Source organism: Wasmannia auropunctata, unplaced genomic scaffold, assembly GCF_000956235.1.
Source record: "Wasmannia auropunctata unplaced genomic scaffold, wasmannia.A_1.0 LD335214.1, whole genome shotgun sequence".
Taxonomy (NCBI): Eukaryota; Metazoa; Arthropoda; class Insecta; order Hymenoptera; family Formicidae; genus Wasmannia; species Wasmannia auropunctata.
Genome location: NW_012027676.1, coordinates 889,368 through 915,408, shown reverse-complemented (window position 1 = coordinate 915,408; position 26,041 = coordinate 889,368). Strand labels below are relative to the sequence as shown.

At 36.0% G+C, this 26,041-nt stretch overlaps 2 protein-coding genes across 5 annotated transcripts in view; both read right to left on the bottom strand.

Annotated features, from left to right (window-relative positions):
- LOC105457515 (ATP-binding cassette sub-family G member 4) overlaps positions 1-6,929 on the bottom strand; it is a 17,120-nt gene extending 10,191 nt beyond the window's left edge. The window contains exons 1-2 of the mRNA XM_011702219.1: positions 6,569-6,929; positions 1,576-1,693 (exon numbers count right to left, since the gene is read on the bottom strand). Coding sequence (XP_011700521.1) covers positions 1,576-1,693; positions 6,569-6,791 — 341 coding nt within the window. The 5' untranslated portion in view covers positions 6,792-6,929. The remainder of the gene's footprint in view (positions 1-1,575; positions 1,694-6,568) is intronic.
- Positions 6,915-26,041, bottom strand: LOC105457516. Of its 4 annotated transcripts, none has more exons than XM_011702221.1 (10): positions 25,729-26,041; positions 23,019-25,387; positions 21,608-22,312; positions 21,468-21,476; positions 20,902-21,135; positions 20,452-20,828; positions 19,925-20,179; positions 19,654-19,831; positions 17,296-17,433; positions 6,915-7,032 (listed from the first exon to the last, which is right to left on the bottom strand). In XM_011702221.1, exons 2-10 carry the CDS (start codon positions 25,371-25,373, stop codon positions 6,940-6,942), a joined length of 4,344 nt encoding a protein of 1,447 aa, XP_011700523.1. In that variant the 5' UTR covers positions 25,374-25,387; positions 25,729-26,041; the 3' UTR covers positions 6,915-6,939. The 4 variants fall into 4 exon arrangements, with proteins under 4 accessions (XP_011700523.1, XP_011700524.1, XP_011700525.1 ...); XM_011702222.1 differs by lacking the exon at positions 25,729-26,041 and adding an exon at positions 25,515-25,720; XM_011702223.1 differs by lacking the exon at positions 21,468-21,476 and having other exon boundaries at positions 25,729-26,039.

The window sequence follows — 26,041 nt, the reverse complement described above, 5'->3', positions numbered from 1 at the left end:
TATGTAGTCATATACATATTCCAGTCATTAGATCAACGTTCATTTTTTAATATTTTCTGCGATTACAGAATTATCAAGGTCTGACGAAACGGTGTAAAACTAGTTCCGCTGAAGCAAATTAGTATGTATTAGCTGTACTTTATTTAAGAATTTAATACTTAAGACTGCTTAAATTATATATATATTAATATATTCCGAATTATACTTATCGTAATAATTGCATAACATAAAAATGCGTTAAAATTATCTTTTGCAACATAAAAAATTTCAAAAGGCCTGTCGAACATTCGCACGCGGAAAGTTTGAAAATTCAGCAAGTATAAATACTTATATTAATTCGGCATGTTACAAATTGATTGTAAGAACCTTTATGTGTCGATATGTAAACAAAATAAGAAAAATCGTGAAAAACAAATCGAAATTTTAAAAATTTATAATGTAAGAAAAATTCGTTAGGCTTACACGATTTTTGTGAATAATTATAAAATATAATACTAATTTATAGGATACACACATGATTCGTTTTGAATTCAAACACGTGGCAGTTACTGATCTCTGCGAGATTTAATCTATTAATAATTGTCTGTTAAAAACGAAGTTGTGTCAGGAAGAATTTTTTTGGGGGGGGGGGAGGCGCAAGAAAGAGTTTCCGTGTGAGTTAATTTGAAAACGATGCTCGTTTGTTGGAATTGTAGGAAAAAAACAGATATCACTCAACACGTGTGTTCTACGTGAGCGTACTCATTAAATAGTTTAGCTTGAATATTTCTTGTGCTCCACGATAATAGCAACAACTACCTCATCATGCTATCTCGCACGTACGCATTATGTACAGCGATTATTACAATATAATCTTTGCAAAAAAAACTAATTTCTGAAAAACTCTGTTTCCATATAGAATCAATTACGAATGAATTATAAACGATATCGTTCTCAAGCTTGCAGATAGCTTGTAGAAGAGAACTAATGGATACAGTCGATTTCAAGATTGTTGCATTATTTTGTTCAATATTGAATGTAATTTATCTGTTCTTGTCGTTCTGAAGATAGCTCATGGCGAATGGACTTCAAGTTTCTCGCATTATTTAATATTGATTGACGATAAGTATCCTATTATATTCTAATGCGTTTCCGTTTTAATGCTCATTCGATCTCGCAACGAATTACGAAAACGGAAAAATTGCTATTAGATACAGTACTCTCGAAAACTTTGTTTTTCGATAATGGAATAATAATGGAATTCGCCTACGGGATCCTGAAGCGCACACACGCGATTCAAATGCGTTATCTTACCAAAGGTCAGGTTTCTGTATCGCACACGCCCGTTCACACTGGGACGTTTTGACCTTTGAACCGCGCTCGTGAGATTCGCGCAAATAAAAATAAAAAGCAATAAAATTGAATCATTCAGAAAGTATGTTAAGGAACGTACGGTAAGAGGATGCGCATATGTCTTATAGATAAGATTCGCGCGTGCACGAGGAAGGAGTAAATTTTAAAAATTAATATGCGCTTTAATTTTAAAGCCATTTAACGTTATTTATCAGGAAGCAATACCCGAGTTTTGGTACTTACGTGAAACCGGCGAGAGCGTTCAGCAGCGTCGATTTTCCGGCTCCGGACGGCCCCATTATAGCCACCAACTCGCCAGACTTAAATTCGCCGCTGACGCCGTGCAGAATCTCATTCTCGCCTGCAACAAGAGATGCACGAGATCGCAATTACATGATTACGTCATTTAATGCGCGATGATTCACTTGGTAATTCGTCTCATGTCAAACGTGTTCCCGGAGCGATATTTTTTTTTTAACTTAACAGCTCGATCCGCACGAGAGGTAAAAAAACAGCGTGAGCACGTATCAGAACAATGTAACGTTTAACGTCTTTGCTGCACGCCAACCGCAAGATTTATATAATGGATTAGGGCTCGTCGTTTTATGCGTCATTTTATGCACAGCTACTTCAAGGCTGCTTTTGGAGTCATTGACTCTAGATCAAATGACGTCTTATTTGCGCGAACATTTACGAGACATAGACGAGGATCATAGTAAAAAAAAGAAATACTTTGAACAAAGAAATAAAATCTTTAATGTTACATTGGCGTTAGCAAGTAACAAGTGCAATTTTATTCTCTGTGTAATACAAAAAGAATGGTAATAACAGTGGTAATATATCTATCTATGACCTTCCCCGAAGAAATCCAGCTTTGTTAATTTATTGCATTAAAATACGAGAAAATTTGCATAAATGATAAATTAGCATTATAGCAATTTTCAACTTAATAAATGCGCAAGATTATTATCTATAACACCTTGAATATTAATACCAACATATGTATAAACATTAATATTTTTCTTTAAAAGTTTTACTTAGATTTTTATAAGGATATATACAAAATATTCCATTTTTTTTGCGTACCAAGATGTCTTTTAAACGCGAAATTTACATTTATTTATTTATTTATTTATCGACAATGCAGGTGGAAGCACAAAAGAATTCTCCTTAATATTTTCAATCTTCATCTTCTTAATTTTCTTAATCTTTCTTCAAACAGAAGACGAACGAAGTGCTGATTTGAACAAAGATTTTGATTGTCGCAAATCGCGCTTATCTCTTCACTTTTGAAGACACCGCGGCGACAGACGCGCATGAAACTAGACGAATATCGTTTCTAGAGCGATTCTGATTATTTCCGTCAACCTTGCATGTGCTCGCCCAAACAAACCTTGAACTACTTTCGTGATAAATTGATAACAGAACAAGCTCGTTAAAGCTAATCGCATGGCAGCCGGCGATCAGACCGTTCCGCGACATACAAAACGCATAGTAAGTATATATATATAGGATATGCGTGACGAGCACGCGCGAACGTTGCAGCAATACGACCTAGTGCCGTTTTCTTCATGTCACCGAGAGAAAGAGCGAGAGAAAGAAGAAAAAGATGGATGATAATGAGTTATATTTCTTCTTAATCACTTTACGTAACGCGCCGCGCACAATGCCCGATCGCCGGGGGCATTCTGTAAACACGAGATAACAATTATTGTGTATAACTATGACGCGAAACTATGAACACGTGCTCGGAGGAATGTGGAAGCAAAAAGTAAATGAGAAAGGATCCTAGCTCTCCTCTCTCTCTCTCTTTCTCTTTCGCCAGAGAAGGAAGGACTGAATTTCTTACGAAATATCTCTGGAAAACTTTCGGAACCCTGAGCTCTCTTACGAGACGACCTCCATCTGATTTCCCATTATATACGCGAGCGAGAACGCGACAACGCATTTCTGCGTGCTTGAAATGGAAAATGGAAAATCGCCGGATTCGACCTTCCTCCGGTTGCCTCAGTTCGCATTGAGAGCACGCTCTAGCTATTAGAGGAACGTCTCACTGTGAGATAGGCGCAGAAGCGTATCCTACATTTCGCATGACTAATCTTCCACTCTCATTCCGTTCGCTTCATATCTTGAATTATTCGCTTGCAAATCATGTGAATGTCACGGCACGCATCAATAACTCAGCTGTGGGGCTTTCCCTCGGTGCTTCCACCGCGAGCTCCTCAAGCAGCTTTTAGAGGCCGATCTCTATGTTCGCATATAAATCTCGAGTTTACGTAAACACCTGTTCGACTTCATTCATATAAACATGCGCACATAATAAATTATATGCACGTTAATAATTCTCTCTTTCGCGATGAAATCGATGAAATCACCGTTTTAAAAAGAAATCAAAAGGAAGCGCAAATACGACACAAGTTTCGACGTGTAGATAAATGAATCTCTCTTTAAACTCGTCAGCGCTATATCTTTTTACTCATATTTTCTTCAAATCGCTACACGAATTACGGGGCGATGTTTCATCGAATCGGCCATACCAGTTTAATCGCATGGCACGTATTGTTCTACGTGGCACACCGTTCGTGACGCACAACTTCCTTTCTCGGCGCATGAATAATACAAATTCTTACGGCGGATGCGACACACTCTCGATGTTTTATACGGACGTAATACGTACGTGCAATCGGCACACATCGAAAAGATAAGACGCTGATCGATTATTCGAGTCACGTTGTTCGCATCGTGGCCTCTTTTCGGCCACGTGAAGTAAAAAAAATTTATCACTTAACGCGCTCTTTCAAAAATAATTCTTGTGCAACTACTCTCTTAACGGAAAAAAAAATATATATATATACATATAAGAGACAATCTTAAAATATCTCTTCAAGTATCTTGCTTGATTTTTTGTGCGCAACTCCGATATACCCGCGCGAGCATACATATGTATCGCATTTTATCCAATCTTATCTGCGTTGCTTATTATTACCTATTACGCGAATGAATTACGATATGGATTCTTATCTGGTTGCAGAAAACTTTTCCTATCGACAGTGATCGTGTACAATATAAGCGCATGCATCAGAAATGTATTTTTATTCCTTTCACTTATTTTAAAATATGCATACGCTTAGCGTGAAATATCCTGCTAAGGAGCAACAAACTCCGCCGAGCGTTTTACATTACTTTCTTTCACAATCCCAAACAATTGATTTCGCGTCCGCGAATTTCGAAAGAGCGACATTTACATAAAACTTAATAAACGTGCGGCATAAATAATAGAATACGCATCCTGTTGAGCGCCGTCAGGCTTTACGTCCCATTATGTAAAGGAGAATTATACAGCAAGATACTTCCTCCCAAGATGAATGCTATCATTAGCGGTAGCATATTATAATTATAAACAAGGTGATACTTTGTGAAACATTAGTATAATTAATTTTATATTAATTTTATATTACGGATTCTAATAAAAAATAAAGCACGAAATTATATATAACAAGCCGCAAATTTAAATTGTTATTAATGTGCGTGTTACAAACAACTTGTCACACAGACTACCGGGAACGGGACTGCATTATAAGATGCGGATATGAGTTACGATCACCGCCCCGTCGTCGCCGCACCGCGGCCGGTTCGATATTTCAATTAAATGAATTTATAAGCTGTGTGACAACGGGGAAAGTGATAGTCACATCATAATTATAATAACAGACACATTTTTTCCACAGTGCGGTGAATGTTGTTGATCTAGTTTTGAACAAATGCAACTCTTTGCGTTCTCTCTCCTTCTCTCTCAACATGTTTAACTTAATAAAAAATTAATGAAAGGTTATTATATATATATAAAAAAATGTTCCACTTTCTATAGCAGCTAAAAACGATGGCTGTTGTTTCATTAAATCCATTAAATTGTTTTGCTTTCTCAACATTTTTTTTATTGATATCCTATTGCAGTAGCTCGAAAATAGCAGAGATAATTATTATTAATTCCACACCGCATGAATTTCCGTACGTTGTATTTTCAAAAACGCGTCGCAAGATACTTTCTCCGTTTAAAACTTTCTTCGCTTATCGTACAGCTACACCAACGATACAAATACTTTCTCTTTAAGTACGTCACTAATCCCGCAATATACGCGGTTATTTAAAGCAATTAAAGCAATCGTCAAATTATTCCGAACGATCAGTACGTCTCTGTATGACACGCACATGGCGACACGTATCTGGGAGGTATTTTAATTGAAATTTTAACATAATCATGCATTTTTCATTTAAAACGTAATTTTTGTGATTTTTTCAAGGTTAAAAAGACGAAGCCTCTCATCGTCGTTCAGTTATTCCTGAGCGCTATGCAATTACAATCTGCTTTCACTTACGTGCGATTATCATCTACGAATCTAAAGAAAATTCACTGTTATAACATCTTGTCTCATTCATCAAATATATCATTTTACAAAATATACAGTACTTTATATACTGCAATAATGCTAATGCATTTATGTTTATACAAATCTGTAATAATATAATAATATATAACATAAAATGTAGGAATACAATAATTCATTCGTTGTAGCAAAATTATTTTAAAAATACGAAATCGCGAATTGTACTCACAAAATATTTTTATAACAATTGTATGAAAGATGCAAGTGCAAAAGAATTAAATGTCCAATATTAAAATATTAGGTAAGAATAGAGAGAGAGAGAGAGAGAGAGAGAGAGAGAGAATAAGAAGCTATAAGAAATAAGTATATAATCTTTATGACGCGCTGATAACCCAAGGATCAAATGATAATACTAAAAAAGTATGTCATAGTAAAGGATGTTAGAAGCTAAAAGATAATGTATTGTTATATTATTTTATATTATTTAAAGAAAATTGTATACCCGGAACTGCCGCACAATTGTTATATTAATACACATATCGAATTTGATTTGGTTCTTTTGAATGGAATTTTTTACGCCAGTTTTTTACTCCTATTTTTTACACCAGATATGAAAAGAATGGAATATTTTACGTTCAGATATGTGATCATGTTATTGTAATCAAAATGATCCCTCAAGAAATTAAAAAATCAACTTAAATAATTCCTAAATTTGACCTCTAGGTCAAGATCGTCGTCAGATGCCTCTCAAAATCTTACAATTTTTATTTGAAACATTTTTTTTCAAAAACGTTATCCTCCCGAGTAATCCGTTATCCAAGGTTTCGACCTTTTTCAAACACTCTACTTACTGATTGAAAAGTTGCGTATGCTCCATTCCTTGACGCGGTACCGTATATCGTGAAACGACAGGTCGACCTCGGGCCTCTTCGGGAAGGAGTGCTTCTCCTGCTGCAGGAAGTAATTGTTGTTGCCTATGATAGCCGATTCTCGCATGTCGTCCCGGCTGCTACGGTCGAACTGGCAGCAACTCAAAGACGACCGCGACGGCGAGCAATGCGTCGGGGTGGTCATGGCGAATGGAGATAAAACTCGGTGATTCGGTATGCAAACTCGCTCGCGCGACACACGGCGCGACAAAAAAAAAGAAATGAAGAAGAAGAAGTAACGTCACAATTATGTTTCGGGTAGCATTCGGTCGCGTTTGAGCGCGCACATCCGTTCACTGCACTTTCTTATAATTATCTGGTTCACAGACGAAATTTATCGCTCCGCGTTCACGATGACCCGCTCGCGCATGCCTTATTGATTCAATCTGAAACGATAAAATAATCTGAAATTAAGGGAATGCTTATCAGAATAAATTACACTTGAGATTTAATTATGTCAAACATGTGCTAATTAATTGAAAATATCGCTTGTGTGCAAAGGATATAATGATATTAATTAGTTGATGACTGAATAAAGAATATAAAAAAATAAGCGTATTGTAAACATGCTGCGTATAAAAAAAAGCTAAACACTAAAAAAAAAGTTATTAACAACGTCGGTGGACGTGATAAACTATTAGTGCCGCAAAAGCAAATTATATGCGGCTGCTGTAGCACTTGAAATTAATTCGTGGAGTCATCAGAAAAACAGGTTTGCGTGAAATATATACATATATATTACTACGACGTAATCGTGACTATCAGACAATTTTTGTTATCTTGTTAACTATTGACCCCATTGTATTAGTGACGTGCGACGTCGCGTTTGTTACATTCCATATTACGTCGGAGAAACTTCGGAGAAAAAGAGATAATTCTACGTATGTACATAAAATATTGTCGATTTTATTGTCTCATTATTTAAAATGTTGCACGTCAATTTTAAATCATGTATATAATTGACAACATAGTGCAGTATATACGCGATTCGACGTTACGATGTTCATAAAAGTCTCGGATTGTTATTCGCAAATAAGAGCGTTGCAAACCACTAATTACTTGTTGGTCTACAACAAGCGAGTATAATGAGGAGAGATCGGATAAACGCAAGCAATCAGAGGATGATCTCGCAAGAACCGGCTTGCTTTAAACAGATCGGCTTGATAGTTCGGCTAAACTTCGTTAACACGCGAGGCGTGTGAGAGAGAACTTCATCGTCCTCAACAAAGAACAAAGCGAAGATATCAAATTGTTTGCGCATTTTATATACGGGACGGCATTGGTCGTATCGGTCGTTGAACATATAACCGTGGCGGAATTTTTTTGAACTTCGTTATCCCACACAGAGCACAGACCGAGAGAGAGGCAGAAATTATTGGGTCTTTCCCCCCCTCTCCCCCCGACACATCAGCAGCTACGAAAATAGAATCGTTCGTGGTCCGCCAAGAAAGCGGTTTCTCCGCTCTGTTTGTAAATTGATTGCACAGCGAGAATTAATCTAATCTGCGCTTGTACGAATTAAGTAGTAAATCCACAATAAATAAAAATGAGCAGTTAGTTTTCTAAAAAGAAATAGAGAGACATCCATTTAAAATTTAATTTCTTCTGAATCATATGAGCAGTTTTTAAAAGCCTTTCTAAAAATATTTTTACAAATCTTAATTGAAACGTTAAATAAAACGCTTCTTAAAAGCATTACGAATATTTTAATTAGATCTTTAAATAACCGTTTCTTAAAAATATTTTTTGTCCATTAATTCATTTCGAGAAACTAAAATTGCTGTGTAATAAACGAATTTTTGTTATAACTCATCTTACGACATCTCTTACTCTATTTAACGTTTCTAGTTTGTTAGCGCTCGACGATTATAATTGCTGTTGATTTATTGTCTTCCTTGTCTTCCGTGTGATTAAGATTTATCTCTGGAGATTAAGATTTTACTTTATAATTTATTATAAGAGAGAAAAACGAGAATAAACATAATTGTAAATCTGGGACACGAAATTAATTGATCTATTAATCAGAACTGATGAAACAATTGAGAAAATTGAAAAGAGAAAGGCGTGATATACACATAATTTTATGCTTGATTTGACGTAACATTTGCATTATAGATGAATCGCGTTAAATGTAGTTTTTTTATTCGTGATAAGTATCTACGTAAATTAAGATAAATGTCGCAAATTCCACGAATCGAGATCATTAAGATTATTGAATAATTTTAATCTAATCTGAACAAAAAAGTTAAACGTTGCACATAAAATGTTGTAGTAATCAATATGCGCATAATTTCGCGAAATTATATTCATCTGCAATCAGACACTTTGTTACATGACCGTTGACGTTGAATGTAATAAATCCGAACAAAAGAACGGATACAAGACGCAAGTTTTTATTTCGATAAACCAAACGCTACTTTGAAAGTTTAATAGGAAAGTGAAAACATATGCTAATTTGTCAAACCGATAAAACCGATCAAACTCCAACCAATGTTTATGCGTCACGATATGCGAAAAAAATGGATTTATCGCAGACTCGCTTACGAATTAATTACTTTATTTCCGGCGTAATAAAAAGATGTTTTCCTGTCTTCCATTTTAAATATATTATCCTCGAGTTAATAGCTACAAGTAATCTACAAGTTAATAGTTAAATAACATATATATAAAAAAGTATCAATGATATAACAAGATATCAATAAAAAGAAGGATGATTTGACGTTATGATCATTTTAATAAAAGTGGACGCAAGAATCATCAGATGATCATCAACACTGTAGCACGACGATTCCGTGGTATTTTTTCAGTATTATATCCGTAGTTTTTTTTCTGTATTACATAAATTTCAAGAGTATGAATTAACATAAAGTGTGTTTTATAAGATAACGTTCTAATCGTTATAATTCGTCACTTTTTGCCGCAAATTACCAGGTACGGCTACAATCTCGCAATTAACAAATAATAAAACATACGCGAGATTGGCGAATCAATTGCAACAGTGCATGTGGCGAAGTAAATTTATTTACGTAATAATATCCGGCGTAAAAGAGTCTTCTAGCGCAACATCCATGCGGCTAATGACTGACGGTGATAAAGGTCGAGAACAAGCAAAATCGCACGCGGCCTGTACCGTATTTGTACATACACGCAGAATCTCGCGAGTGTGATCTAAATTTACTCTATGGAAAGTAGTCTTACTATCTCTTCGCGAAGACGGATCGCATTCTCAAGGTTAACCGCGTCACCACGATAAGCTCGTTACTCAGCGTTGTAACGTTAAGCGTAATTCCTTAATATCAAGATCGGACTTTGAAAAGAGACGAGACGTGTACGTACGTCCACGGAAATTTTTACAAAGATCAGGAGTATTTTTCACATTTGCGCTTTTAAAAAATCGTTCCGAGAGATCATTCACCAAAGAATTCGCTCATCGCGGCTCGTAAAAACACGTTATGTTAAATTTTATATCGACGATTTCGGAAATCTTGATATTATGTATACATGCATCCTTGCAATTTTGCAAAATCGAAAAACAACTATGAGAATTTATTTACTTATTTATTCGTTTCTCAACGCGTCAGTAAAACATATTATTATTTCATAAATATGTAAAATCCGGTATTCCTCACGCAAATTGCGATTTTACAGCGCGCCGGGCTTACATAAAGATTGCTTCCTTCCATTCAAATGGCATGATTCGATGATTCTCACGCGATTGTTGTGGCTCAAGGTAAATGTATGTTTTATCAACAGATTATACGGTGCAATTTCTTTTTTTTCATCATTCACGCATAAAAAACAGAAGGTTTATGTTTCAAAAATTTTCTGCGTAAATTTGTTCGCTGAACGAACGTACGGTATCAAATCGCGCAATAAAGTCGACGTCACGTAATGAATTGTACGCAGCTGCATCATGCAGTTTTCAAAGTAGATGTTTTCTTCGACATAGAATTTTTTTTGTTTTATTTTTGTCACGGATGGCCAATCGTTATCAGCAAGATTTCACAGAAAAATTGACGCAAGGATGACGTCTTTAAATTAACGCGAGTCTCAGCAAGAAAATAAATAAAATAAAAATCGAACCGTAAATTGAATGTAGAGAGAGAGTAACAGAAGCCGAACATTCACTCCAATCATTATTTTCGCCAGGCAGTTGTACGGGCAAGATCAACGCTAAGCAAAAGCGCCGAACGTTGCTACGCGGGCGAGGAATGTTTCGACTCGCATTGGCCTAGGACGTTACTTACACATTCACGTTGATTTTAATTCAACGAGTCGCGAATTTTACTATACGACTTTTACTTTTACTTCGACCGTGAGCACGAATTCCCGAACGCGATTATACATCCGATATGCGACTGGCCGGCGAAACCCGCGCCCTAGATTTCGTAACATAGCCCACGATTACGATCTGGACTGTAGCCCACTTCTATGTGCTCACTTCAAGCACAAAGGGAAAGAAAAACAGAATGGATACCTGCGGTATATTTCCGACCGTTTGATTTAAGAATATATGATACGCAAAATCTATATCTGTACGATCGCGCGTATTTTTCTTATCTGATAATGGCGAATTACTTATTTATCGGCACGACAATATTAAATATATGTTAAATGAGTTCCTGATCCGGTCATGCGAGACCGCGATAGTGCCGATAAATAAAACTATTATCGCGATTGCACATTCGATGTGTGCGTACGAAAGTAACCATTATCGTTGCGCGTGAACGGTTGAATCACCATCGTTATTATTTACAATAACAATAATGAAGATGATGCAATCTTTCAAAACCGTCAACAAAATCGTGTGTGAGTATTGTGTGCACGATAACGTCATCTGCTTTTTTTTAATTGCGCAAATCTTCTTGTAATTCCAGAAAAATCATGTATACATCCCACAAACTAAAAGTATATAATTTTAATTCTCCAATATCATAAAATAAAATAACAAGAGACCAACAGTATATTCATTATTTATACACTATATACCCCATATATACAGAGTGTCCTATTTTATATTTGACAATCAAATATAAAATAGGGACACTCTGTATATAATCACAGGAAAGAACTGAAGTATTTCCGAAAAAAATGTAATTGTTTGTTAAAAATTCTAGTGTTCTAAGAATTTGTTTCGCGATATTAAAAAGAAAAATTTTAATATTTTCTGAGAAACTTCTGAGAAAACTGATAAAGTTTGGAAAATTTATTACGAAAAATATCTCGAAACGTAAAAATAAAATGGAAAATATCCATTTCCTGATATAATTTAAGTATAATCAATCAATTACACGCGCCTATTAACCTTAGTTCACAGAAAATACAGAGTATATTAGATGAGCATTAATTATAGCGTATAAAAAGTTTTACTCATTAGGTAATAAGAAAAAAAGTTCATAAAATGTTCTTATCGTCTCGCGATAGCTACGAAGGCTACCGTGTATTTAAAATGCGTGGATAATACGAATGCTGTTCTACGTCGTCACGTTGACGGCTACGATTGTTAAACATTTAAAAGAATAATAACGTTTGAAAGAAAAAAAATTGCGCATTTAAAAAAACCGTCAGTAAAGCGTAATAGTTTCAGGACGGTGTGTTAATGAACGGTGTCGAAAGCATATCGCGACTCGTCGACTTCTCGTTTTGTATGAAACAATATCATACGAGGAGTATATGTACAATAACCCGAGACAAGAGTACGCTGTTGAAGGAACTCTTGTGCCGTTTCGAAGAAGGCACAAGAAACGCCGAGCCAGCCGGGGCGGAATAAGTGAAAGAGGAAGTCAGTCACGTAGAGACGTGGAAGTAGGTGCGAATAAGCGGAGGAACTGTCCTACTTTCACAAAATAATACTTAAATACGTGCGCTCTTCTCCGCCATACATTTCGATTATGTATTCCAGGCGTTTTGTCAAAAGCCGCCGCGACAAGTCCGTTAAATTTTACGACCGTTGACGACCACGGATTGCTGATCGATATTTCTTCTCTTATTTTAATACATTTTTAAACATAATTTATATTCCGCGTGTATGCTTTTGTGTATGTATCACGGAGAGAATTACCTTTTAAAATTTACCTTGAAAATCATGTTAATCGTGGGACGGCATATAGTATTTCGACAAATTTTACTGTGCACTACAATAAATTTGTTGTAGTATATATTTTAAAAAATAGTGGAAAACACATAAAATTCATCAAAATACTATGTTGTCTTATGGTTAATATGATTTTCAGGGTAAATTTTAAAATAAAATTCTGTCCGTGTATTCTTTGCGTTACCTATAATATGTATTTACGTTTACGTTGCTTTTAAAAAGAAATTTCGCGATATCTTGTAAAGCAAGGAAATAAAGATCGGCGCTCCAAACCTGTTCGTCCGCAAATGTGATTCGTAGCTCGAAAGGCGGAAGTAAGTTTCCTTTCCTTCCTTTTTCTCCTTTATTTCTCTTTCTCTTTTTTTTCTCTCTTTCTCTTTCTTTTGTAAAAACCAGTTTATGTTCGACGTGAAATGCACTTCGTGAAATTATTTTATCGTCAGCACCGATTTCACGGCTACAATCTGACCTTGTTGATTTAACGGGGGAGATAATTACGGGCGCATCAGCGCAAGCTGCCTGTAGCTGGACGCCGCGGCGCTGCGGGAATGCCACAGCTTATCAGTTTTGCTGTGGGCTTGGCTAGAAATTGCGCTTATCGGACGAGCGTTCTAACGGTATCTGAAGACTCGCTGGATGCGAGCGGGCAAACGCTCCGACGCTTCTTACCTCGAATTATTTCAGCCGATCGAGCTCGTTGGAATTTTTCCGGTTTACTAACTGCCTGAGCCTTGTGCCTACTAATGCTAAAAATCGCTTCGAAATTCTTGGACGCAGAAGGAATTAATTAACATATCATATTTGAACAATTCGATCAATGCGAGTCGGTTAATTTTTTTTTCTCCGTGCAAGATCTCGTAGCAATTTCTATCGTGGACACAAGGCTTAAGGGAAACTTAAAAACTTTTGACTTTTGACGCGACTGCTAGAAGATAATCAATTCGTTTGCATCCAAATCGCTCGTTAATCGTGGGAACGATTGTACGTGCGATCGAGCGCGTTGCGTTTCGCAATTGAAATGATAGCAATTATGATTCCGTAAATCATTTCCGGCAGGCGTATTGAATATATACAGAGACGTTCATTAAATAATCGCAGCACCATAAAGCGCATTATGACGCAATAAAGGCGCGCCAAGGAAATGATTGAAAAAGTTATTTTTGAAGTAAATCTCTTAAATATAAATGCACTTGTATACACACACACACATACATATATATATATATATATATATATATATATATACATATATATGTACATTATGTATAACAGATATACATAAAACTTATATATTTTATATATATAAAAATTGAAAATTTTATATACAGTTATAATAATTACTTTATATATAGTTTATTTTATATATAGTAATAATTATTGTGTGTGTGTGTGTGTGTGTGTGTGTGTGTGTGTGTGTATACATTTATATACGTTGCATTTAAATACAAAGATTTTACCTATACATTACGTATATCATTATCATATGTATAATTTTCTTTGTTTCACAAAGCCGACTTTGTTTTTTCAAACAGAGACTGACACACTGTCTCTTTTGGAGCACACACAAAACTGTCACGAGAGTGTGACGTACGTACAACCCGGCGGACGTTATATATCGTGGGACGATCGATACGGCGCGATTTGTCCGCGCGGCCGGAATAGAAAATAGATAGAGAGACGCATTTACATACTGGTAAACGTACAAGCACGATCGTTGGATCGAGTGGCTTTTAAGGCCGGGGGCGTGCAACGCACCGGCCGCGAGTGGTGAGACTCCGTTCGTATATACTATGTACTAGCGGGCTGCTGAGGGAAGCAACGTGACCGTCATAGCCGAAAGCTCGCCGACGACTGTACACTCGTGCACGATCAGCGGACTAGCAGCTGCGTTCCGCTTTCGCGCCACCGCGAGCCACGAACCGCGACGACGGATGTCCGTGTATATCGTGGCTCGCTCTAGGCATTAGAAACCGATCCCACCAGCCGACATCAATTAATTGAACTCCCGACATGAGATTAAGGGGTGACTTTGACCAAGCCTCGATTAATTTAATCTAACTTTTGACTCGAACCGAAGCGCCGGGGCTTGCAGTAAAATTCCAAACTGTAGGCTAGTCCATGCCCGCCGAATCTTTAATCTGTGTCTTCATATCAAACGACAAAAAATATTAATAAATGCTGTCGCTTGATAAGTTAATCGGAACTTGATTGAAGTCGCTTTAACTGATGCAGCATTTTGAATTATAATAAGCTGTAACGCAACAAAACATGCATATTACGCAGTAAATTTACTCCCATCGACGGTGCATCTTTTTTTAAAAATGTGCGATTAGTGCAATTCCACAAAATTGTCAAATACCGCCGCAGCAACGATAGCTGTTTCGGATTTCTGCGGTAAAATTATTTTAGTCACACGGATATACCTTGTTATAGTTTTATATAATTGTATTAAATATTAATAATTGTAACTTTTGTAATTTTATTACATTTAAAATTTCGTGAAATCTTATAATCGCTTCATGTTAATGTTAAGATTTATACGAATTCCTCACGAATTATCAGCTCATTATAGATTTGATAAGATATTTAAAATTCTCTTTGACGTAAAATAATAATTTCTCATTATAATGCAAAAATAATACCTACAAATTTATAATAAATCGCACGTACACGGAAAGAACGATTTTGTTGAAAGGTCTAAAAATTTTGCTAAAAACGGATCTGAAAATAATTTTTTGTTGAATCGTCAAAAGAAATTTGTTAGATTGTTAAAACTGATAAGCATTGCTATAAAACATTTTGATATTCTAGCAATCACTTTGACTTTCGCACAAAATTATTTTGATTATTAAACAAAAATTATTTTCAGATCTGGATTCAGCAAAATTGTTCTTTCCGTGTACGCACGGCGACTCGGAATGCCGACCTCGAGAAGTTCAGCTGATCGTCACGATATCTTGACGCGGCGTTTAACCGTTCGGATCATCTTTTATTTCTCTATAATGACAAACTTGTTCCTGTACCTGCCGTATGGGTTCTGAGTCTCACATGACGTGGATACCTGACGTGGATCACGTCCTACACGTTGACTTAATTTATTATGCGGCGCTTTTGCCACGCTCTAACACAACCGATGTATTTACTGAGAAAGAGAGAAAGAAAGAAAAAAGGGAATGACGATTATCTTCCGCCTTAATTCAATCGTGCTTTTTCGTTGTTTTGCCTTCTGTAGCGGCAAATAATCCTGTTCAATTCGCCCCGAGCAATATCGACGTCAACACATCGACGCACACACGGTGGTTCGGAATGCCGAGCGGTTACCCTCGAAAAATTCAGGTTCGACGTTAAATGTCTGGACGGTTCGTTAATTAGACAGTTTACATCTATACATATCAATCTATCTTCTCATTTATTTATTCGTAATCCTTTACTTCATTTTAATTTTTTTTTTTTCGAATTTTGAACATCCGTGCGTGAGACTGACGTGTCTCTTAATATACGAACGGCTCAGCTCGGTCCGCTTCTTGAAAATGGAGCCGCATTCGGGGGATTTGTCCGGGACACAAAGGCCAAGTGCCCGAAAAGAAGTTTGGAAAGAAAGAAGATGAAGAACTCCCCTCTCAGCGATGTTGCTCGGACAATCGCGCCCTGTCTGAATGTCCTCGATGAAATGAGACCGATCCGCGCTCGATCGGCCGTGAGAAATGAGCTTACGCGCCGTTTCTTTATCGGGGTCGGCATGGAAGTTCGGAAAATAACTGGTGATCTCGAATCGATTCTCCGTCATTGGGTCAGAACGTTCAACCTTATCACGATGATTTAAAAAACCGGATCTTCACACGCTGTGCCGATGAACGCTAACACGAAGGACATTTCTTTTTCGCTCCTCTAATCTTCTCCTCCTCCATCTTTTTTTTCTCTCTTTTTTTTATGGATTTCCATAATTCAGGGATGCGATATATCGCTTTTTTTCCACCTTCTTGCTCTCTTCCCTGAAGACGGAGATATAGGATTTGTTGGGTACGATAATAACGTTAGACCGGTTTATACATTGGATCGATCTACCGTATACTGACGTATCACGTTACTATCACATTATCGTTGTGTGTCAGTGTAAACCGGAATGCGTATAGCACCTTTGCGTATCAAAATTTTGCTACGACGATATGAAAAGACGCGCTGTATTGTATGCGGAAAGAACGATTTTGCTTTGAAATATCTAGAAATTTATTTTAATCTAAAAATAATCTTGATGAATCGTTTAAATTAATTATATTGAACGCGCAAGTTGATTGTCAGAATGTCAAAAAAATTTTTGCAGCGTTATCATCATGCTTGAGCATCCTTAATTATACTTATTATAATTATTTTGATGGTTCAACATAATTATTTTCAAATCTGCACCCGGTTAAATTTTTAGATACTTTAACAAATTTGTACGATACGGGTGCACAAGTTTGTATCAACAGATATTTTTTATCACAGCAAAGTATCGCCATTCTTCTTTTTTTATATAGATTCACTCGCAGTAAAATAACAATCGGTCTTCAATTACCTTTGTTTTCCGTTTGGTTCTGCCTCCGACTGCGGTCCATCTCAGCGCTGTGAATATTTCGAAGCGTTCGGCCAATCCGATCGGGACAAAGGGATGATCTACGAAGCATTTCCAGCATCGAATGCACTGCACAAGTCTCTGTCGCACAAAATATTCTTCTATTATATATTTATTATAAAATGTTCTTCTAAATATTCACAAAGTTTCTTATTACGATAGTTTATGCGGAGTCGCGCGCGAACCGCGAATCGTACCCGACAGTCTGTGACTTGTCGGGCGACTGCTTCATCGTTTAAACTTCCCAGACCATCACAAGGATGCTCGTCGTATCGCCAAATTGTGTTTGTCGATGTTGACTGTCGTTATCTTTAGCTCATTCTTATCACCACAAATAACGAGAAACAATTAAACCTTGACATAAAGTACAGAGTTTATTTCCGTGCTTTTTCTCCGTTATTTTTCGACCCGGATTCTTCCGAAGGATGACTCTTACTATACGCACGGATTAAATGTGAAATATTTCTATAGGTGTAACAAGCTCTCTTTCACAGGAGTTTCCTGAATGCCTGCCATTAAATGTCAATAGCTGCTGCAGACTACCAGTAATGGAACTTTTAAAGAGGCCTGTCGGAAGTTTGCACTGACGTCATTATTTGACGTAATTTTTATTATTATTCACAATAACAATATTAATAACAATTAATATTCATCCTTCTTCTGACTACATTAAATTTATGCATTTTATTCTGAAATCTGCGTCACTGCTTGAAATCACTGGCGTTATAAAAAATGTCTTTATGATAAGTAATAATCTAATCGTGCGATATCCAAATCACTGAATCTCGCATTTAACGTATAAAAGGAAACAGTAGCGACTCTACTCTACATTTGCGTATTTACGGTGATTCAATCAACAAAATGAAAAATAAAATCTTTCGTAAAAAATCGTAAAAAAGTTTTATCATAGGAAATATGTTATTTTTTACTATCCAATTCTGATCCACGTGAACAGACGCTTGCACAAAGTTACAAAGTATCATTTCGATAAAAATAAAGAAATATGTTCAGATAAAACATACAAACGCGTATATATTTATATCACCATATACATATACATCGTAAAAATATAACATTTTATTATTCAACGAGTCTTTAATTGTTACTTTGCACTTTTACGCTTTCTGCACATAAACTTACGCTTTGGACAAAAAGAACGGAAAATTTAGAAAGTATTATGAGCTAAAAGCAGTAAAACTCTTTATAATAACCTAATTATTTTAGATAATCCATTAACTAGAAAAAATAGAAAGGTTATTATAACATAAACTATTTCTACAAAATAGGAACAAGTATATTTTTCATAAGTGAACTCATAAAAAATGTGTTGTGGATTTATATCATGTAAAAAATACATTAAATTATGTAAGTTAAAATATCAGTTGCTTATTATTTGTGGTAGTGTTTCATATCTATAAAATAAATTGAGGAATTGAAAGCGCAACAACGATAAGTTTTTTTATGCCATATATTCATACAAATAACCAGAAATGAAGTTCAGTGTTTATCAGTTGCTGTGTTAACCCTTATCTTCAATTTATTTTCTTTTATGGAATCATAAATCATTTTCTCAAAACAAAAACTGTTCTCATAATATTCAATTCCTCAATTTGTGAATTATATATCTGCACTTTCTTCTACATTTTATTAACTGTATTTTGTACTTCCATTCTTATAATCATGTATGGCCGCATTTATTAATAATTCAACAGGACTAGCAACTGACTCGATTCACAAAATACTGACTTAATTATTAGTAACTTATATCAAGAGCAGATATGTAAATTATATGCAAAAAAAAATGTTTTAATTGATATCTAACTTAATATTAAATGAAATTTGGGAACAAAGTAATTAAAAAATCAGTTTTCTTAATAATTAATAACACAAAGTTGTCATGGTAATTGTCTCGCCATCCTATCAGGTATCTGAAAATAGTTTTCAAATGTTGATTGAATCAAGATATACCTTTAAAATTTAAAATATGTACTATTAAATATCTTGCTTACCAACATAATTACGGTTTAAAACATAAATATTATATACATATATATACTTGAAGATATTTCAATTTACATTTTCTAGATTGTATATGATGTAATAGCTAGATACTGCGTTATACATCTAGATTATATATAATATATCTAAAAATAAATAGTATTTTCATATATAAATTATTTGGCAACTCGCAAATAATATATACAGTTTTTAAAATTACATTTCTTAGGCAAACATATATAATATTATATATATAATATTTGTATTTTAAACCACCGATATGCATATTTTTTGAATATGTACCATTCCGTTTTGAATATTCTCATGCGGGCCACGACTTTTAGGCGGTAGTACTGGTAGAAGTTTATCAACATTTATATTAATTTGAGGATCTTTCTCTTTGATCTGTTTCATAGTCGCCTGGCAAACTTTAATTACATTCTCAGCATTCATGCGACGATCATCACTCCATAATGGACAGCTATGTTTAAAAGAATCGTGAGATAATATCGCACTCGATTGCACAATATCGAATTGTAATATCGAATTAATAATAAAACTTATTAAAACTTACAGATTTGAACATTCTGCTCCTTGACCTTGAAAGTGCCTATAATCGGTTACTGGCTTGTCGCAAATGTAGCACATTTGGGCGCCACACGTACAAGTCATTTTGTTACAGCCTTCTTCTTTGAAGAACATTTTGCTGCAACGGTAGCATTTTCGTACCAGAGCTTCGGTCATCTTCTCTTCCAAAAACAAACGCGCAGATTCTGTTGCTTTCCTTTCATTGCATTTCAGCGGTACGTGATTAAGTTCTTTGCAGAATCTAATACCAAAATTTATTAATGTATAATATGCAATCATTTATTTCTGAATAGTCTAAAGATCAGTGCTTTTAAGTGCAGTATATAATATTACATAAAAACGTGAACATTTTTTCAGAAATTTACAAAGCAACATTCTACGAACAAGAAATATCTTGTGCATTTTGAACTAAAACGTTCTAAAACGTACAATTCTCATTTTAATTCAACAAGATCGGAATCCAATGACAATAAAATTCGATAACAAAATTAATAGCGTTAAGATCACACTTACCGACAAGTTTCTTTCATACATTCCGGATTGAGGCATTTGAATATTTTGTCTTCGGGTGGTGGTATAGATGCAAAATGACAAAATGGACACGATACCAAGCCTTCGAGTCCAGCGGCCATTATTTCTGCTTCCTGCCGCTTGCAGAGCAGAATACTGAATTTCGTTGGCAGCAACACTCGCTGGAGTACGGATATCGGGAACTCGCAACCGCATTGTATCAGGCAATCGATGCGCGTATTACCGTCTCCTAATACCACGTCTGTGCTCCGTATAATACATGTGTTGCAAAATACATGACCATCCTCGCAAGTGGAACACTTTGACGGCATACATTCATCATCATAACAACACTGACATTCAAGCAATTCGTTCTTTGCCTAAAAAGAAATTAACAAATAATGATTTATTTAAGAAATAACTTTGGTTTCCATTTTAAGAGCATTCTCGTACTTTAAGCTCATTAAATTCTTGTTCCTCTTTTAGTTTCACTTCATTCAGGTAGTTTTTAATCTCCGCTTTGTGCTGAATAAAGGCACACTCTTGAAGGAACGGTATGTCTTCTGTTAGAGTCATTTTATTGGAATGTCTTCTAGTTTTCATATCAGGATTTAACGCTTCCAGAGATTTCGCAGTTAAACTTAAATTGTTCTTGTATTCACTGTATGCCTTCACCAACGTGTTTACCTGTAAAAAGAATTTTATATCATTATCGTTCTATACGTTATATTATTCGTATATTTAAATTGTGCTTTACATATATTATAAAAAATTATAAGCGGAAAAATAATGTAATTTTATCACGATAAGTAATCAAAATCATAAATATAAATAAATCCAAGATAATTTGATACTATTCATGTTATTGATATCATGTTATTGAGTTTTTTCCGTAAAGATAAAGATAAATAATCTAAATCTTAAATATAAAATATCCAAAATAACTTGGTAATACATCATGCTACTAAGTTTTTCCCTACAGAGTATAAATCTAATAATAATAATTCAAAACTTTAAACCTTATTATGCTATTACAACCCAATCGCCATTCGGAAATCCAAAACAAAAAAAAATAAAATTAATTATGCATTTAAAAGAATATCTGATAATATTGTACCATTATTAATATATATGTTACTATCTTAAATTAAGCACTTACCCTCAATTTACTAAAATAATATTTTAGAAAATCTACGGCGTGTGGATTAAATTCACAGATTCTCTTATCATCTTCGAAGTACGAGAATGGATCTGGAAATATGCTTAAAAATTGTTCCACTTTGAAATCCGTGGTATACTGCTTTTGTTGTTGGGTTTTCTTTTTTTTAGCCAGATATTGAGTTCTCGTTGGATAATCAGGATTTTCCAACTTTGACTGAACAAATTCTTTTATCTGCTCAGGATCGCTATATATTTGCTCAGCTACTTCTCTTAAATATACAGGATCCGCTTCTGGAAATATCATCAATAAATCCGCATATTGCTCATTCATGTCGTAAGTTGGAATAGAATTTGTCGCCTCTGGTAATGGCTTGTCTTTTTTTACTGTAACCGACAAATTTTCTTGGTCACATTGAAGCAATCTTTCAACTAAGTATTCCACTAATGCTGCTTCATGCTGGGTTGATATGACCTCATCATCGTTGACATACTCATGGCACAATCGTTTGATATAACGAGTTTTCACCGTTGGAAACATCGGAATTAATTTGGCATATATTTTAGTAGCTTTCTCACTTAATTTTATTTCATTTTGAGCGGCATCTTTCATTGAGTCTATTTTTACCTTCTTAATATTTAATATACTGCTATCATCAATTATATTTATGTAATTAGATTCCATGCCTCTTGTTCCAGATTCATGCTAAAAAGGAACCAACTGATTAATATCTAAACGATTAATTAATATCTATCTCGTTAATAAAGGATAAGACTAGAAATCTGTTTGAAAAACAAGAAGGTGAAGAAATCCAAAAATTTATTAAGAGCTATACAAAATGTATGTGACTTCGTGAAAGGAATTCAAAAGGAAAGCAAAAGTAAATTGAAAATTCGAACCTCTGGATTCATTCCAAACATTATAATGACGCACGTGTCTTGTGATTTTAACTTTTCGACTGTAAAATTGGAACTGCGTGATTATCGAGGTGTATATACGCAGAAAAACCTTCACGAAAATTGGAAACGTGGCTCAATGGTAAACACGATATAAAGACATCGGATGTGCGAGGAGCCATAACACAAAGATGTAAATATTATCTTCACGAGCATCTTCGGTTGAGCAATACGTATGAAAGTATAATAGCCCTTAAGCCCTGCCGCAATCTCGCAAGCCGAAAAATTCTTAAAAAATTCACTTTTCTTGTTTCTCGAAGGTCGAAGTGAAAATGATGGATCCACGCACAATTTAGCAGATTACTAACAATAAGTAAATTTGGCTAATTTAAAATAAACAAGCACGCATGTCGCCAATATAACCTCAAGTAGAGAATTGAATGCGCAAATTTCATCAACCGGTCGAGATGACGAGCTCCCACCCCTGCTCCCCACATGTATAAACACGTTCTTACCTCGTGCAAGGCCTGAGATGTATTCATATTGCCTCCCTTCTCAAAATTACAATTTGCATTGCTGCCGCTCGCTCTCTGGTGGTCCGAGATGTTTTGCACAGCCGCTGCTTTTGAACTCGATGGTATTATTACAGGCGCATGATTACCCGATGCCGCAGACACACTCGACACCGATGCTCTCGCGACGTGAGCGTTGTCCAACTTAGTGCTTTCCATTTCTCTAATTCTCGGTGGCAATTTGTATTTGATCGACCTGTGCCATTGTAATGGAGGTGGGCGTGGGACACGGGTAGATGCTTTTTTGTCATTTGATGGCAGTAACGTATGATTTCGCACAAATGAATTTGGATTTAGGTTTTGCAAAATGGGTGATGGGGGATGCGAGGGTTGAAAGGGTTGAGGACACAAGGATTGCTGTACCATTCGCGTATAAGACGTGGTTGGCATTGGAAAAACGATTTGCTCATTTTGCCTCATTTGCGTTACACCAGGTGTAGTATTAGCCATATCACCTGCATAGTTGGTAGAAGTTACATTGCCCTGGGGCATTGCTGGTATCACACGGGCGCCGTGGACTTGTAATTTTGGCGGTGACAAAAGAGGATTTGTCGATTTGGGAAGTCTCTCGTTTTTCGGTGTGGAATTACCTTGAGGTGTAAACTTCGCCGGTTGCAACAGTCTTGACTTGTTATCAGAAAGTAAATTCACCCTAGCTTCCGAACTCGTAGTCGCTTGCAACTGACTCGGCTTGACGTTCGAATCGACTTCCATAGATGTCTTTGGATTCGGAGCCACGTAATTCTCGGCGCAATATTTACCGAGATCCTCCAGAAGACGAAACGTTATTTCTTTCAATGTCGGTTGTTCGCTTTCTCCTTGTTCCAATGTCGGTTGTTCGTCTTGTTGAGCGATATCATTATTCGCATCGTTCAAAGCTGGCGCCGCTTCTGGAATGTCCATTTTCGTTTCATTCTCATCCATTAATGATGCAAGTTCTTCAATTACCGATTTTTCGTTGTCGGCAGTTGCCTCGTCTCTCGCCCGTTCTTCTCTCTTCACCAAGGCCGCGTTTTCTACCTGATCTTTTTGCGGTGCGGTATTGCGATTTCTCTTACGTTCTGTACAATATGTGTCACTCGAACATTTTCGTTTCTGTAAATATTGCGGCAGCGGTCTTTCCTCCGGTAACAAGTCCCACAACGTAAGCTCGATGCGATTTCTCGCATTTTGATTATTACAGATCGCTTTATAAATCGTACGGCTATTGTATCTAGGTAGAAGAACATGTATCAGCTTCGCATCCTTTAACAATTCATCCAAATTGGAGGAACCGGAGGAATCTTCCGCCTCTGGGATATCGTCAGAAGAATCTTTACTGCACCCTGGTTCTGGACTGCTTAACTCCCGTCTCTTTTCCTCCTTCTTAGAAACGTTCTTGATGTACAGTACATCGTTATTGTTTTCCTCGGCTGCTTTTTCATTGCGTCCACCTTGGACCTTATTGTTAACAATTGTAGCTTGTTTGTGACTGCCAGTAGGTGCAGTTTCAACTTGATTCAGTTCTAACCTATCAAGGGAAGAGCATGAAGGCACAGGATTATTGGATTTTTTTACAGTACCGATAATTGAAATATCATCATTATTATTAAAAGAATTATCAGACGAGTTGCTATCGGTGTTAGAATTGTTGTCATTATTAGAATTGCCATCGGTATTAAAACTGCCGTTGGTAGAAGACTCCGATAGATCAATTATTACGGTTCTTTTGCATTTTTTGGATGAATTCCGTACTTCATGTTGTTCCTCAGCATGCAATTCCATCGTAGAGGATTCAGCTTGCTCCGAATCAGAAAATTCTGCATTCAAACATTCAAGCATAGACCTCACTTCTTTAAGCTTAGAAGCTTTATCAGCACCATGGCATATCTCTGGTTGAACTTTCATGGCGAATGGTCTTGAATCGTCAATCGTTTCGACACTTACGCATTCCCCAGAAGAATCCGGCATTTCAGATAGTTCGGAAGCTTCATCAGCATCATGGGCTGTCTCTAGTTGAACTTCCATGGTGGATGATCCTGAGTTGGCAATCATTTCGTCACTTATATTTTCCGCAAAAGAATTCGATGGTTCAGACTGTTCGAAAATTTTTTCAGAACTGTATGCCTCTGACTGAACGTCCGTGAATCCTGAATTGTTCAGAGAGTCTTGAATATCTTCGTTCTCTTTATCCGTGGTTATATCCAAAAGGAAGTCATTGTGGGTCAGGTTTACATCGTGGAGATCGTGTGAGGGATCCAGGTCTTCCTGGTCCGCCAAAAATTGCCCCTGAAATTCATCTTCGAAAGTCTCGTACATTCTGTCGTGGTTTCCTGTAAAATTGAAGAACAAAAACTATTAAAGATGTCATCGGAAATAATATTTTGAGATCTGTAAAATAATACCTCCTTAGGCATAACGTAATGTAAAATAGCTTATTAATAAAATATTATATTATACCTTATTATAGCTTATTAATAAAATATTTCTCGAAAGCAACGAATTTAAGAATGAAGCCTCGCGTAGGTTATAGAGAGGAAATATATAATAAGAATAATACACAAGATATGTGTGGAAACTGGAAAAGTAACGTGAGACTACACGACACGCAAAAAAATAAAACTGATAACGAGACGCGAGTTTACAGAAAGATGCGAGAAAACGTGACGATTACTTAATAGCGTGTTGATGTTTGCGACTGCAACAGGTTCGCAACGTTCATGTCAGTGGCGAAAAGACGGTCAATTTCAGGATGTAATGCGATTCCTCACTTTTACCTCCCCGATAAACGGTAGACAAATATATTCAGTACACCACTAAAATCCTGTGCATAACACTCCTTGCCAGTTCTAGCGTTGATTCATTTACGTTTCGGAATGTGAGCGCCGTGCGGTGCAAGAAAAGCTCCAGAATAGTTACAATAGGAGTCATGCTGGGAGCCGACCGGCCAATCGCAGTTGAATGTGAGACAAATAATCGATTATGAT

Excerpts from the sequence above, each read along its gene's own strand:
- LOC105457516 (XM_011702221.1), bottom strand. The coding sequence starts at position 25,373 with ATGTACGAGACTTTCGAAGATGAATTTCAGGGGCAATTTTTGGCGGAC. Across the intron at positions 20,180-20,451 it reads TGTATGAAAGAAACTTGTCG|ATTCTGCAAAGAACTTAATC; the intron begins GTAAGTGTGATC and ends TTTTGGTATTAG. Across the intron at positions 7,033-17,295 it reads GAACCAAACGGAAAACAAAG|ATTGAATCAATAAGGCATGC; the intron begins GTAATTGAAGAC and ends TTATCGTTTCAG.